This window comes from Rousettus aegyptiacus, unplaced genomic scaffold (assembly GCF_014176215.1).
Source record: "Rousettus aegyptiacus isolate mRouAeg1 unplaced genomic scaffold, mRouAeg1.p scaffold_m13_p_11, whole genome shotgun sequence".
Classification (NCBI taxonomy): Eukaryota; Metazoa; Chordata; class Mammalia; order Chiroptera; family Pteropodidae; genus Rousettus; species Rousettus aegyptiacus.
This window is the reverse complement of record NW_023416286.1, coordinates 75,717,252-75,731,484: the sequence shown is the minus strand read 5'-3', so window position 1 is coordinate 75,731,484 and position 14,233 is coordinate 75,717,252. Positions and strand designations below refer to the sequence as shown.

The 14,233-nt window shown below is 34.9% G+C and overlaps 1 protein-coding gene across 5 annotated transcripts in view; it reads left to right on the top strand.

The window, feature by feature from the left end:
• Nucleotides 1–14,233, top strand: part of PIBF1 (progesterone immunomodulatory binding factor 1) — a 146,971-nt gene that overhangs the window by 27,034 nt on the left and 105,704 nt on the right. For all 5 annotated transcript variants that reach the window (XR_001595447.2, XM_016133400.2, XM_016133396.2 and 2 more), the window contains exons 7-9: nt 2,338–2,446; nt 2,679–2,860; nt 4,007–4,132. Coding sequence is in view for 4 of the 5 variants with exons in the window: in XM_016133400.2 (XP_015988886.1) it covers nt 2,338–2,446; nt 2,679–2,860; nt 4,007–4,132 (417 nt within the window). In the remaining variant the exon portion in view is untranslated. The remainder of the gene's footprint in view (nt 1–2,337; nt 2,447–2,678; nt 2,861–4,006; nt 4,133–14,233) is intronic.

Below are 14,233 nucleotides of genomic sequence, written 5' to 3'. Positions count from 1 at the left end.
TTTTGTAATTTCATTGCTTTAGCCCTTTAAGGTGTCTTGGTTTCTTATTGTGGGGAATATTACTTAGATTATTAATATCCGGGTACTGGTCATTGTTTCTAGGTCCTTTCAGTAGGAAAAGGCAGTGAGGGAAGAAGGCAGACGGCTTAACATACTATGCATAAGAGCGGACTTACTTCCAATTCAGCATGATAATAGCTGGTTCGAAGGGGCTCCGACTGGCCACATGTGGTGCAACTTAAATATCAAGATGGATATTAACAAGAAGGAGTTAATTGAATCGAATCAGAATTGTTAAGTACCTGCTAATAATAGACATGAACTTTATAGAATGCAAACTAGTAAATATATATGCACATTAGAATTATTATTTTCTAACTTCATAATACTGTTTCATTCAGAATCATCAATGGAAGCTAAAACCACTGGGTAAAAGTATGTTAGGGAACAGAATATTTATACAATTTCAGAGTATGTCACCACCGATTACTTACTAATTGCAAAGGACAAAAGGGTACCTTTATAGAGAACTTTGGCAGATACCACATTGAGCAAATGATCGAAATCATTATCACCAACCATGGGATAAAGTAACACCATGTGCCTCTTTTTGTGGTCTGCTGAGAACACATTGTCACTTATGTGGGTCTCCTGCCCAAAGTGCTGAACTTGGATCTAATCATAAGGAAACATCAGACAAATGAAAATCGAGCATCATTACATAAAACCATTGGCTTGTAATCTACAAAAAAGTCAGTGTCGTACAAGACAGCAAAAGGCTAAGGAACTCTTCAAGGTTAAAGGAGACCAAAGACTTATAACATCCAGATGCAATGCATAATAATACTTTGGATCCTGAAACAGGGAAAAAATTTCCATAGAAGACATTTTTGAGACAATTGACAAAAAATTGAAACTAGATTATGTATGAGATATTGTATTAGGGCTAAGTCTCCTGAATTTGATAATTATACTCCGATTATATAAGAGAATATATTTAATCTTATGAAATTCACAGTGAATTATTTAGGAATAAAGGATACCAATGTCTACATGTAACTCAAATAGTTGAGAGGGAAAAAATGCACGTTCATGTGTATGTGTGTGTGTGTGTGTGTGTGTATGTATCTGTATGTATGCATATATATTCATTTACAGATATAGACAACAGAGACTATGACAAAATAATATTTAGTAAATAATACAAAGTAAATATGACAAAATGTTAACAGTTGTTGAGTAAAAGTAAAAACATTTAGAAACACTAAATTCATCAGTTTATCTAGGGAACAATATAGGAATAGTAAGGAAAATATAGGGAACTTCATAGTATTCTATCTTTTTAAAAAACAAAACTTTAATGTTAATATAAACATGATAACTTTTGTCAATTATAGATAGCAAGTTCGTGAATCTTTTGCTATATCATACTTTATAATTGTTTACATAAAAAAATAGCACAGGGAACATGATCATTACCTCGTAAGAATAAAAACATTTGTATATAAAAGTGCAGAATACTTAAAAGTAATATGTACCAGAGTATTAATACTGTTAGACATCTTTAGTAAGTGGGTTTCTGGATGATTGTTATGTTTTAACTTATCCTTTGCTCACTTTTCTTCAGTATATATAATACTTTGTTAATCAGAAGGAAAAAAAAAGTCTAAATGAGTTATTGAATAATGAAAGAAAAATAAGTTTTAATAGCCCTCTTTATGGAAATGCCAGGTCAGTAGATGAAATAAAGTACAAAGGAATTGATTCTGAGTGGAGAGTTTAAGAGTAAATAAATTTATTTCTCTGCTCATTTCTTAAGAAACCTGTTGCAGGTGTGGTCCACTCCTTGGTTTTTACTGTTTAGGGGAAAGAGCTGGTCTCAATATGGAAAGTAGAATCTCTGGGTAATCAGAAACAATTTGTGAATGAAAGAGTCTCAGGAATTTCTGTCTGTGTGTCTGCTGGCTATCTGAGTGATGAGTTAAAGCCTTTATGATACCAAACTGAAAGCCTAGAGCCATGTATAAATTCTTTAAAAATTTTGGCTTCAAGATAAGATTGAAGATGATTAGTGAAAAGATACCATATCATGCCTTAGAAAGTTTTATTATTTACTTTACTGACCAGTGTAGTTCGTGTATTTATTTTTTAAAGATGATAAATTCATATGTATGTATTGTTTATAGAATGACACTAAAGCACCACTGCTAGTATCTCTTCGGTTTTCTGGAACATAAGTCAACAGATTTTTAAATGTTCATTGTAAAAAGGGATATAAAATTTACATATGTATTTGAATTTTATTTTAGTAAAAATAAATGTATTTGAATGTTTTAGTGAACGTGATGCACTCGAACAGGAAATAATGGAGTTAAGAAGAAAACATGAAATACTTGAAGTCTCTCACATAACTCAAGCCAAAGAAAGAAATGAATTATCAAAAGAGGTAAGCTTATAGAGTCACTTGTATTTTATCGTACAGTGTGATTGTGGATACAGCCCAGGGCAGAATTGTGGAGGGGACATTGGTTTCTTTTGGATATAGTTGCCAGGAAGGAGGTACTTTTAGTAGCATTTGGATGAAAAATTGCAAGGTAAGAGTGAGCCCTTTGTATGAAAGAAAACAATACAGTAAACCTTGAAAAGTAAGGACACTCTCTGTCTTTCTGTGTATGTAGGTAGCCAACTTAGAGCAGACTGTTACTTTACTGCAAAAGGATAAAGAATATCTCAATCGCCAAAACATGGAGCTTAGTGTTCGCTGTGCCCACGAAGAGGATCGCCTTGAAAGACTTCAGGTTCAACTTGAGGAAGCCAAAAAGGCTAGAGAAGAGATGTATGAAAAATATGTTGCATCCAGGCAAGATTTTCATTGTTTTCCATATAAATATGTATAAATTAACACCAGCTTCTCTGAGGGAACTCCTGGCTTTGGGGAAGAATAGTGATTTTTTTTTATATCTATAGGATGATGTTAAGATTATAATTCATTTTGTTTACTTATAAGATATTCTAATTGATTTTTTTTTCTTAAGATGTTGTGGTTTTTCCAACAACCAAAAGCCTATTTCTTTTAAGTAAGGGTATATATGTATAACTTTTAGTTTTTTTTCTTTATGACATAACCTTTTTAATTCCCTATGCCTGAGATCTCTACATATGTATTTTTGAAAGAAAGGGTATAAAAATATCTCTATAGAAGTATCTTTTGGGGAAAAAAAATCTAATCTGATCCTGCAGAGCCTGATTATGCTGACCTTTTCCTAACTTTGAAACATAAAAGAATGAGGAGACAGCACCGCAGACTGTTCTAAGGCACAGGCTCTGGAATCAGATGCCTGCATTTCAATCCTGTCTTCTCTCCAACTGGATGTATAAATTATTAGAGTTCCTTTACACTAATACCCCTTATAATCCTTCAGTTATTTATTTTTAGCAGCACATCAAAAACTAAAACACATTCTAAATTTTATCCTTTAAGACTTCACACATTCATAACTTTTTCCCTAGCCTGTGGCATTTTCATTACTTTGTACTCCTGCTAATGCCTTCTGTAACGCTCTGACTTTGCTAAGAGGTCACAATGGCTGTGGTTGTGCTTCGAAGGAAAGGTTTTATAAAGAGTCAATGAGAATCATTTTTCAAAAATATTTGTCAATCTATAACATACCAGATTATATTTCTAGATGAAGGACATTCCATGTGCGTCAGTTTTCAAGTCTTTAGCCATACGCATTAAAAACTATCAATAAATGTTTTTGAAAATGAATAATTTTTCAACATGAGTTAACTTATTGTGTAGTAATCAAGCCTTAAAAGCAATATGTTTAAAAGGAAACTTTAGATGGAACAAGTTGGAATAGTATTTTTAGAAATTATAAAACTTTATATCTAATATTTATGTCTTTTAAGTAACATTGTATTTAGAGCATATTTATGTGAAGGGCAAAAACCTCTTTCTTTACCAAAAAGAAAATTTATGGATATTCTTTTTGATTCCTTGCAGAGACCATTATAAAACAGAATATGAAAATAAACTATATAATGAACTGGAACAAATCAAATTGAAAACTAATCAAGAAATTGATCAACTTCGAAGTGCCTCTAGGGAAATGTATGAAAGGGAAAACAGGTAAAGGAAAAAAAAAGGAAATTTGAGTAATATTTCTGTTTATTTGAAGCTTATAGTTTTTGTGAAATTAAACTATTTCTGTGACATAATATCTATTTTAGTACATTAAATAAAATTTGCCATAAATCTAAATATAATGGAACATTAAGTTCTAAGGTCTTTGATAACTAGATTAGAACAGGGTTTATTGGGACTTAGGCCTCTTGACTCTGGTGTTCATTCTCCCTTTATTGCCTGGTAACTTGTCTTTCTGCCTTTACCTCAGTTCAGATTGAGGACAGAGAGGAAAAGGAAATTGGAAAGTACTAACAGATCAGTACTTCTTCCCTGTAACCATGCCTAAAATCTCCAGGAAATTTTTAATAACTAGAATAATAATCTGAAATACTGCATATGCCTCATTTAATTGTTGACTCTGAAAGACATCACGGAAGATCATCTTGAAGGAGAATTTTTTTTTCATGCAGTTACTTTCAGATAGGTATATGTTAGGTTCCCTTAGTGATTGGCAGTATTAGGAGAAAGTATATTCTTATTTCAATAAGTTGTTTTTTATCTACCATCATTATAGTTCATATGGCTTTTGAAAGTTTATATTATAGTGGGAAATTATTTGGAAATTGACTTAATCATCATAGTAGTTTGTCAGCACTGATTTAAGTGTATGATATTTTGATTTTTTTTCCAACAAGCAAGATTTTAAATCAGACTAAGGTTGGTGTTAGAAAAATGAACATTTGAGCTCTCTGATCAATAAATTCACTTATTTAGCAAATATTTTTTGAGACCTACCATGTGCCAGATGCCATAGATAAAGTGGTGGCTCCACCTTTACAAAGCTGGAATTCTAATGGAAAATAAAAACAAATAAAGAAAAAATGATAAGTATGCTGATAATGGAGAAAATAGCAGGATATACAAGGTGTCCATAACCCAGCCTTGGGAGGAATCAGGGAAGACTTCATGGAGAGAGAAATACCTATGCGAACACCTACATGATGACAAGACTATGAATTTAGAGGAGGGAAGGATATTGGGGCAATAAATGTATAGTGCATATCAAAACCTTGGAGGCAAGACAAAAATGAAGCTTTCTGAACAAACAAAATTCAGTAGGGCAAGAACATAAACTGAGAGGGAGGGAGTTGTAAGAGAAACTGGTCCAAATCAAGACTAGTGGGGAACGACTGAAAAATTTTAAGAAAATGCACAATATCATCTGATTTTATGTAAAAAGACCACTCTGCAATGTGGCGAATAGATCAGAGTAGTATTAGGGCATAGATAGGCCACTTTTAGAGTTGTTTCCATTATCAAGATGAGAAGTGATGATAGAATTAATGGCAGTAGGGGTGAAGAGAAATGGGTCAGGCTGAAAACGTGTTCAGGAGGTAGAATCAACAGGATTCATCACTGGATTGGATTGGGGAGCGGTAAGAAGTTAAGGTTTTCACAGGTTCGTTTGTTTGTCTGTCCATCCTTCTATCCTTCCTTCCCCCTTCCCTTCCTCCCTCCCTCTCCTCTTTCCTCCCTTCAAGTTTCAGGGGTACAACATCTACATGCACTACAAAGTGATCACCCCCGAAAGTCTAGTTAGTATTTCCCAGTTGATCAGCTGTGTGAATGGCGATGCAGTTTTTAAAACATTAGGGGAAAAAAGGCTTGAATCGGAAAACATGATAAATTTAGTTTAGTTTCATTTGAAGTCCTGAGATATGCACATAGAAAAATTGACTGCATAAGATTCTGAATTGCAGGAGAAAAATATGGACACGAGCTAGACCTGTGGCATAGGTGACAGTTTTTCCGTTTTACAGATACATACTTTTAGTTCTGTGGTTCAATTCTGTTATGGATTTCATAGCTTTTATTGACTGAGGTAATAGCCTTAAAACTTATGGACTTATTTTCATGATGACATGCATGATTATTTCCAAACAGTTCACATAATTGCATAAACTTTGATATGTATGCATTTTGAGCATTTCCTGGTTTTTCAGTTTTTATTGTGGCTACTGGGTTTTTTCCTTTAAAATGCGTCCCATTGTAACATACATTTAAGATAAATTAGCCCCTATTCTCTAAAATGGTTATCAGAGGTAGGTTGGGAAGCAGCTGACAGACCCATTTCTGGAAGCTGAGAAGCTGAAAGCAGGTTTCCTTTTCCCTGCTGCTGTGCTGACTCCATTATCTGCATCAAAATGGATGTCACCTAATCAGGAGATTCCTGGGATTAGGGCCACTCTCCTGAAAGCCCCAGCCTGCCTCAGGACCCAGAATGACCCCAATAGATTTTGACGCTAGAGTGGACAGTTGCCACCAGGTGGTGCCAAACTACAGCCTGGGCTGAATGATTTTAAATTACAGGGCGACTCCTAGCCAGCTAGTTGTATAAGCTCACCTTTATCATTTTATTAACCTCACAATAATCCAACCCTGTATTTTGGGTGGCCGAATCTTTCTGAATCACAGTTTCCTCCTTCTGGCAGGATTTAACTGTAGTCAGAGTATATGTCCTACTAATCTTTTACAAGGCTAAAATAAATTGTAAATTACTTTTTTTCAAATCTTACAATTTAAAATAATTTTAAAAAGGATCTTAGTATTCCATGTTGTAAAACAGAAGATTCATTTTCAGATATTTTAATCGCTTACTTTGAACTTAGGCATATGATTGTGTCATTTGCTTGTGTTTTATCAGGGTGTGCTGTTACAACATGAAGGGAATAGATGAAGTATTTACACTTGCATATTTGTGCTTAGTCTCTTTACCTCTCCCCTAATAAACATTTTTAGAAGAAAGTTAAATAAGATTAGAGAAATTTGGTTTGCTTTCTATATTTGGGGGGATGGTAAGAAAGTGCCTTTTATTTTCTCTCAAATGTAGAAAAGAGAGACGAAACTCATGCCATCCAGTACTGGTTTCTGCCCGTGTAGTCAGTCATACCAGTAGTTTGTGAAGTTTAAGGGGTCGAAAGGGAAGAGAAAAAGAGTAGAAGAAATAAAGACTTGAGAAAAGACAGATAAGCAAAGAAAGAACTTGTGAACTTGGGTACATTAAAAATACTGTGCAATAGTGTCCTATTATCCACGGGAGGATACTTTCCATGTCCACCAGTGATGCCTGAAACTGTGGATTGTACCAAACCCTCTACATACTATTTTTATTCCTATATGTACATTCTTTTTCACTTAAAGGAAGCACTTTACAGCTTTGCTTTGGTATATCTACATTGCCAGCCTCACTACTCTTGCACTTTGCGGCCATTGTTAAACAGAGGGGTTTCTCGAACACGAGCCCTGCATTTCCACAGCAGTGGACCTGGTAAGTAACTGAGTGACCAACAGGCAGGGGAGCACATGCAGCACACAGACGCCGCACAAAGCGATGGTTCACGTCCCCACAGGACGAAGCAGGACAGCACAAGATGTCATCATGCTACTCAGAAAGGCACACGATTTAAAGCGTATGAATTGTTTATTTCTGGAATTTTTCCTTTATTGTTTTCAGACTGCGGTTGACTGGGTAACTGAAACCACAGATAAGGAAGGACTGCTGTCATTGAAATTATAACGTTTGTGTATGCTTTGGCTCAATCTGTGAGTTAGGTTTCTTGTCTTTTTCTGTACTTTATCTTTGTTTTACAATGCCATTTGGAGTTGTGGGAAATGAGGAGTGAAACTCTAGTGTTGAGATTTGTTTTATAAATAACTTATTGCTTAGTAGGTGTTACGTGACTAAACTGTACAGACCCTCTCATACATCTGGGGGAAAAGCATTACTCCTTGAACCGCGAGTATATCTTGAAAGAGGTTTGGAGCATAAGACTAAACTTAAATACTGGCTCTACCACTTTATTGGCCGAATGAATATCACAGAAGTTTAATTTCCTCTTGTATAAAATGAAATAATACTGTTTCAAAGGGTGACCTGTAAGATTTAAATGAGAGAATATATGTGAAAAGTACATTATAAATAATAAAATTGCATATATATATGTATATATATATATGTGGTAGTTATTTTGATACCTTTTGCCTATGCGCAATACTTAATTCTTTTATTCATTGTGTTGACAATTTAAGTAAAATAAGCATTATATAAAAGTCAACTTATAATATTATGGAGTTGTTTATCATCATTAGAAGGCACTATTAGAAATACATAATTATTCTTCAGTATTGATCTCTCTAGCATTTAAACCATTTTTCTTAAATGATGCAATATAGATATAGAGGGTCTGTGTGCCATTTTTGGTCTAAATTTCTACATAAAGTGGCTGTCTTATTTGTTCCTAATTAATACTGTGAGATAATAAAGGGTAGAGAAATTCAGGTGCTTATTTTTTTCCAAAAGTAAAACTCCCTTTACGTATGGTAATCTCATTCTTACAAACACAGAAAGAACTGTTCTCATAGTGATGCTGTAAAAAAGGTAGGGATGCATTTGTTAGAGGTGTTCATCATCCTCATGCTGCACGGAATATGGAAACTCAAATTGCTTTACAGTTATTTAAAGGGAGAAGGCAGTAGAAAAAAAGGAGATCAAAAATGTGCTTTTAAGTGTAACAATTAGTATTGCTTTAGTGATTTTATTTTCCCACCATTTCAATAAAAATCATCTTGACCACAATTCATCATCTTCCAAAAGTACTCAAGGAGAGACTTTAATGACATAACTTGAAATTTGTGTAGAATTTTAGAGTGACATTACACACCTTTGAATCGTGAACCTAACCTTATTTACAAAGGTTAGCCGAGTATCGTAATGCATTACAGTAGGTGAGTTGGAACTAGTGTACAGAGGCTCCATTCATCATCTGAAAAGTGCATGTCCTCATTAGTGCTCAAGCAAACTTTTGTTCATATCAGATATCTGTATAAATTTTTAAGTTATTTTATGGAAAAATTTAAGAATATTTTACTTTGTTTTTTTTTTAGTTAGATTACTCTGAACTTTTAACTCAACATCTTCTCAAATAATTGTAAATGAAATTTCGTTAATTATCTTTTATTGTTAACTATATTCTTTATGTCTGTAAGTGATTACCACATGTATTCAATGCTTAATTAATAATATTTGAGTATTTCAAGGTTTATAGGGTATTCCAGATGTGAAGCAAAGTGAGTTCAGGTTGTGTAAGAACTTGGATTTACCCATATTGTCTAGTTCGTAGGGTGGCGAGGGAGGCTGGTACAGTAGGACAGGGTCAGATGTTAAAAGGCCCTGTTGTCAGTGGGGTTTGATAATAGAAAGCAACATGATGCATTTTTTGTAATCGTAGTTCCCGTGTGCGTGGATTATAGTTGAAAAGGGCATGGAGGCACGGAGATTGGTGAGGAGACGACTGGAAAGTTTAAGTGAAAATAAGAAATGGAAAGAGAATAAAAGCTGAGTTTAAAGACTATTTAGGCAGTAAAATTGGCAAGACCTGGTTGGGGACTGACAGGAAGGGGACACCAGGAATGGCTCCGGCTGTTCTGCTTCACTAGTTTCGGAGACATGGATGGTCAGGCATGGCCGTTAGCTCAAGGTTGCAGAGGAGATTTAGAAAGGAAGATAATCGGTTTTTGATCTTTTACAGATATGGCAGATCCGACAAAGCCCAGAAGTTCTTGTCTGAGATTACATAGTTTATTACTAGTTTATTCTCCCCCGTGCCCCAGATCTTACTCCCCTCAGCCCTCGGAGTGCCAGAGGGGCCTTGAGCTGCTGAGGCCGCTCCGGCAGTCTTCTCGTTTCCCCAGAGCACTCTTACAAAATTGTCATGTTCTTATACAATAAGAAATCTGGGGAAGTATTGCACTAATCATTCTCTAAATGAATACCATCGTATTTTTAATTTAGGCTTTCTACTATTTTTTGAATGCCAATTATACATCCAGTATGGTACACAACCCTTAACATACATTGTAGAAAGAATTAGATGGGACATTTTATGAAGTTGTTGGTATTACTATCCCCATTTTACAAATGAGGAAACTGAGAAGGATGTGATTTGCCTGTGATTACAGATACATCTGACTATACAGTGCAATGCAGACTTCCATTTGAGTGGTCAAGGCTATGAAATTTGACTAACGGTCTCTTATCAAAACTAATTAGGTGTCAATTTATTTAGAATTATTTAGAAGTTCTCTTAAAAGAGTTTTAAAAACCCGCTTCATACTTGAGGGCTGAAAGTGGATCATCAGAACTTTAAAAAAGCATTTGTCGTTTTAAAAATTAGTAAAGAGGCCTTTATTTTTCTATAAAATGGTATAATTTTTTGACAGGACCCCCTGCTCTCCTGCGGCTCAGGCACTCAGTTGTAGCTGGAGTCCCTTCCCTCTCCCCTGCTCAAGGACACAGCTCCAGCAGTCCTCCCCTTCGTCTCCCGTTGTGACGGTTTCCCCCTTTCTGCCAGATAATTCCTAGCCATGTACAAACACATTTTCTCCCATCTTTAAAGGCCTTTTAAAAATTTCCACTTCCCCTTCTAGTTACTGCCCCATTTCTTTGCTTCTCTTTGCCCATATTCCTGCAAAGAGTTGTATATACCCATTCTTTACCCCCCATTTTAAAAATTTTACTTCAAGCTTCCCCCACCACTGCTCCAACAAAGCTGGTCTTATAAGTCCCCAGAGAACTCGATGTTGCCAAAATTCTGGTGGTCAGGTCCGTCCTTAGTTCTCATCTGTCTTGACCTATGAGCAATATTTAATATAGTTGATCCCTCCCATATTTTAACTGGTTTCCAGGAGACCACACTTTCTTTGATTTTTCCCATTTCTCTACTGACTTAGAGGCTCTACTGACTTGACTGGTCCTGTTCATCCCCTAGGCATCTTTTGCAACTGCCTCCATGGCATTTCCGCTTGGTTCTCTAATAAGCATCTTAAATTTTAATATGTCCAGAAGCAAATTTCTGTCCCTGTAACCCAGCTCTGTGTTTACTTCAGTCTGACCCAGCTCAGTTAAAGACAGCTCTATTCTACTTGCTTAGACCAAAAACCTTGAAGTCATGTTCAACCACTTCTCTTTTTCACGTTCCATATTCTATTTATCAGCATATCCTTTTGATTGTATCTTCAAAATTTATGATCTCTTGCCATCTTGCAGCTACTATCTTGGTTCAAGCTACCATTATCTCTTACCTTAATTACTGCAAGAGCCTCTTAAGTTGTCCCGCAGCTTCTCTCCCTGCCCTTACCAGTCTGTTCTCAACAGTTTCTCTTAATGGTACATCAAACTGAATCACTCCTCCACTCAAATATAAAGGCTCCCCATCTCGTTCAGTAAAAGTACCGATGGTTGTAATGGACCACGATACCACACGAGCTGCCCCCAGCTACTCCATCCTCATTTTACTACTCTAGGCACTGGTCCCACTGCTTAACCCTCCTCTCCTGAAGAGCCCTGTCTCCTCACTTTCTCTAAGTCATCAGATGTCACCTGCTCTGTGATGTTTTTCCTGAAAATTGTGAAATCGCCCACCTCCCCCTCATGTCTGCTGCCCACTAGCCCTTTTTTTTTGCCTTATTTTTCTCTGGAGCACTTAGGACCTACTAACATATTTTTGATTTCCTTTCTACTAGAATTATAATTTCCATGTCAGTAGGGATTTTTGTATCTTGTTCAGTACTGGATTCTTTGTACCAATATCTGGTACATAGTAAGTGCTCAATAAATATTTGTTGAATGAAATAATAAATTGGTCCTACTTTTGAGAAATCAGGTGACTATTGGTTTAGATGAAAACCTACACAGATTTAGAATAAGATAGATTTGATTATGACCAAGCATGGTGACTGACATAGTAGTCTCTTAGTTAACCATCCCCCAGACTCACCTACTTTTATTTTAATGCATTATATTTTATTCTGTCAGCTACTTTCAAACCGCAGCACATTAATGGATTTAAAACAAGTGTTTTGCATTTTTAAACCACAATTTGGATTAGATATTTATTTACTTTGAGCCACAGTTTCCACATCTATAAAATAAAAAAAAAAAATTAAAAAAAAATCTACTTCTGCACCAGCTAAAATAAAAGGATAGGAAAGTATGACATGTTCAGTCAATAGTAATCTCAAAAAGTTTCTACTCTTAAAATTTCCACTTTGTTCTTTTTTTTATGTCCTATTCATTCACTTTTCAACTATCTAAGTTCATTAGAGGAAAAATTATCAATCACTGATTATATAACAGCAGATAATCCTCTTGTAACCCTTCTAGTTTATGACACCTTAAAAACAAAAAAAGCATCAGATATGGAAATGATCAGTTTTGTATTTTATTCAAAAAAAAAAAAATTTGAAGGTAGAGTGATTAATTCAGATGCTTTCCCTATAAATAAGCTTGTCATATAAACAGCCCATTTCAGTTCCTTTTTATTACACCTGGAAAAAATATATTCACTTTTATTAACCAAAAATATTTTACATGGAGGCAGAAGGAGAAGAATGGGTTGCTTAGTTGTACCCTCGAGCTCTTCTGACAGTCGTATTTTTTTCACTATTTATTCTCAGTAAATTTCAAATTCTGAGGCATTAGTGATGTTTATTCAGGCTATGACAGTCTCTTTCCATTGCCAAACTGATTTGTTCCTGTTAGAATTTCAGTGGTTCCTAAAGTTTTTCTCATTTTTCTACATTTTTCTTACCACTTTTCAAGTGTAAATTTAGACTTGGCATATTGGCACTGTGAAATTTATCTTGTAATAGTGAGAAGATGCATTCCATCCTGTACAGAAGTCTATTGTTATGTGTGTTGTACTGAGGTTTTCAGGCTTTGGTTTTGAGATACCTCTGGATAAACTTAGATGTATGAAGTCATCTCTACACAAATATACTAGATGGCATATGAAAAACCTCCATTTTATTATAATATTAAAATGCTTTTTAGAGAAATAATTAAGAACTTAGCTCTTTTTCTTGTTTGAATGTTATAATCTCAACAGCAGTATTTCCCAGTTTGTCCCTGAAAGTTCTGGTTTCTGCCTGTTTGACATGATTATTAAGGGCGCCTCTTTCACTGTAAAAAGTGTCTCAAGTTGAAAAGTACACTGTGTGGACACTAGTTATAATACTAGCATACTCACTTTCCTTTTGCATTTTACAAAGGCTCGATAAGGTTTCTTCTGCATTTTCTGCCACCTTTCCCCTCAGTTCACTTCCCACACACAAATGTAGGATGGGTGAGAGATATAAGTGTATACATATGGGGGAATGGCGTTTGTAGGAAACGACATGAAAGAATCATGAAAAATAATTCTGGAATCATATGTTAGCTTTCTAAAAGCATTTTTAAGAATGAAATACTTGAACTTTCATATTTTAAAGCCCTTGTTAGAACAGATGGCCAGCTTTCAACATAGTCTGTTGTTATAATTATGTTGATTATATATTTGATTACATACATAGATTATATTGATGTGTTGATTATGTATAATTACATTTGATGATACATATTCAGTTTTGATTTTTAAAACTTTAGTTTTTTTGGTTGTACATGCTAGTGTGTATCAGTTTTTCAAGTTTGTCTTTTGAAGAACATTTGAATTCCTGCTATTCTTTAATTGTATTTAGTTGCATTTTCTAAGGCATTTAACACTTTAAAATGGATAATTTATTAGTTAAATAGCAGTGAGAGTTTTATCCATGGTGGGAATACAGTACCTGGTGGTTCATCAAACGAGTCTAAGTTTGAAAGAGCCATGGGCTATATGAACAAGTATAATATAGTCACAGTTCTTTCAAGGACTATTTTTGATTTAACATTTGTTTGTGCTGTGAGATAGTTATATAATATACATCTCATAATGACAGGATTTCCCAAGGAGAAAACTTCTGTGAAACAAAGGGAATCTTAGGAGAGGCAGCGCTATAGTATGATGAAGAGTGTGACTCTAGAACCAGACAGTTTGGGTTCATATTCAGGCTCCATAGCTTATTTGCTGTGTGACCTTAGACAAATACTGTGTTTCAGTCTTTTCTTTTGTAAAATGGAGGTAATAATACAGCCTACACTCTGTGGGGTTGTTGTGAAGGTTAAGTTATTACATGTTATAACAATGTTATTTTAATAAATAATAAAAGCTATTATACATAAAGTACCTA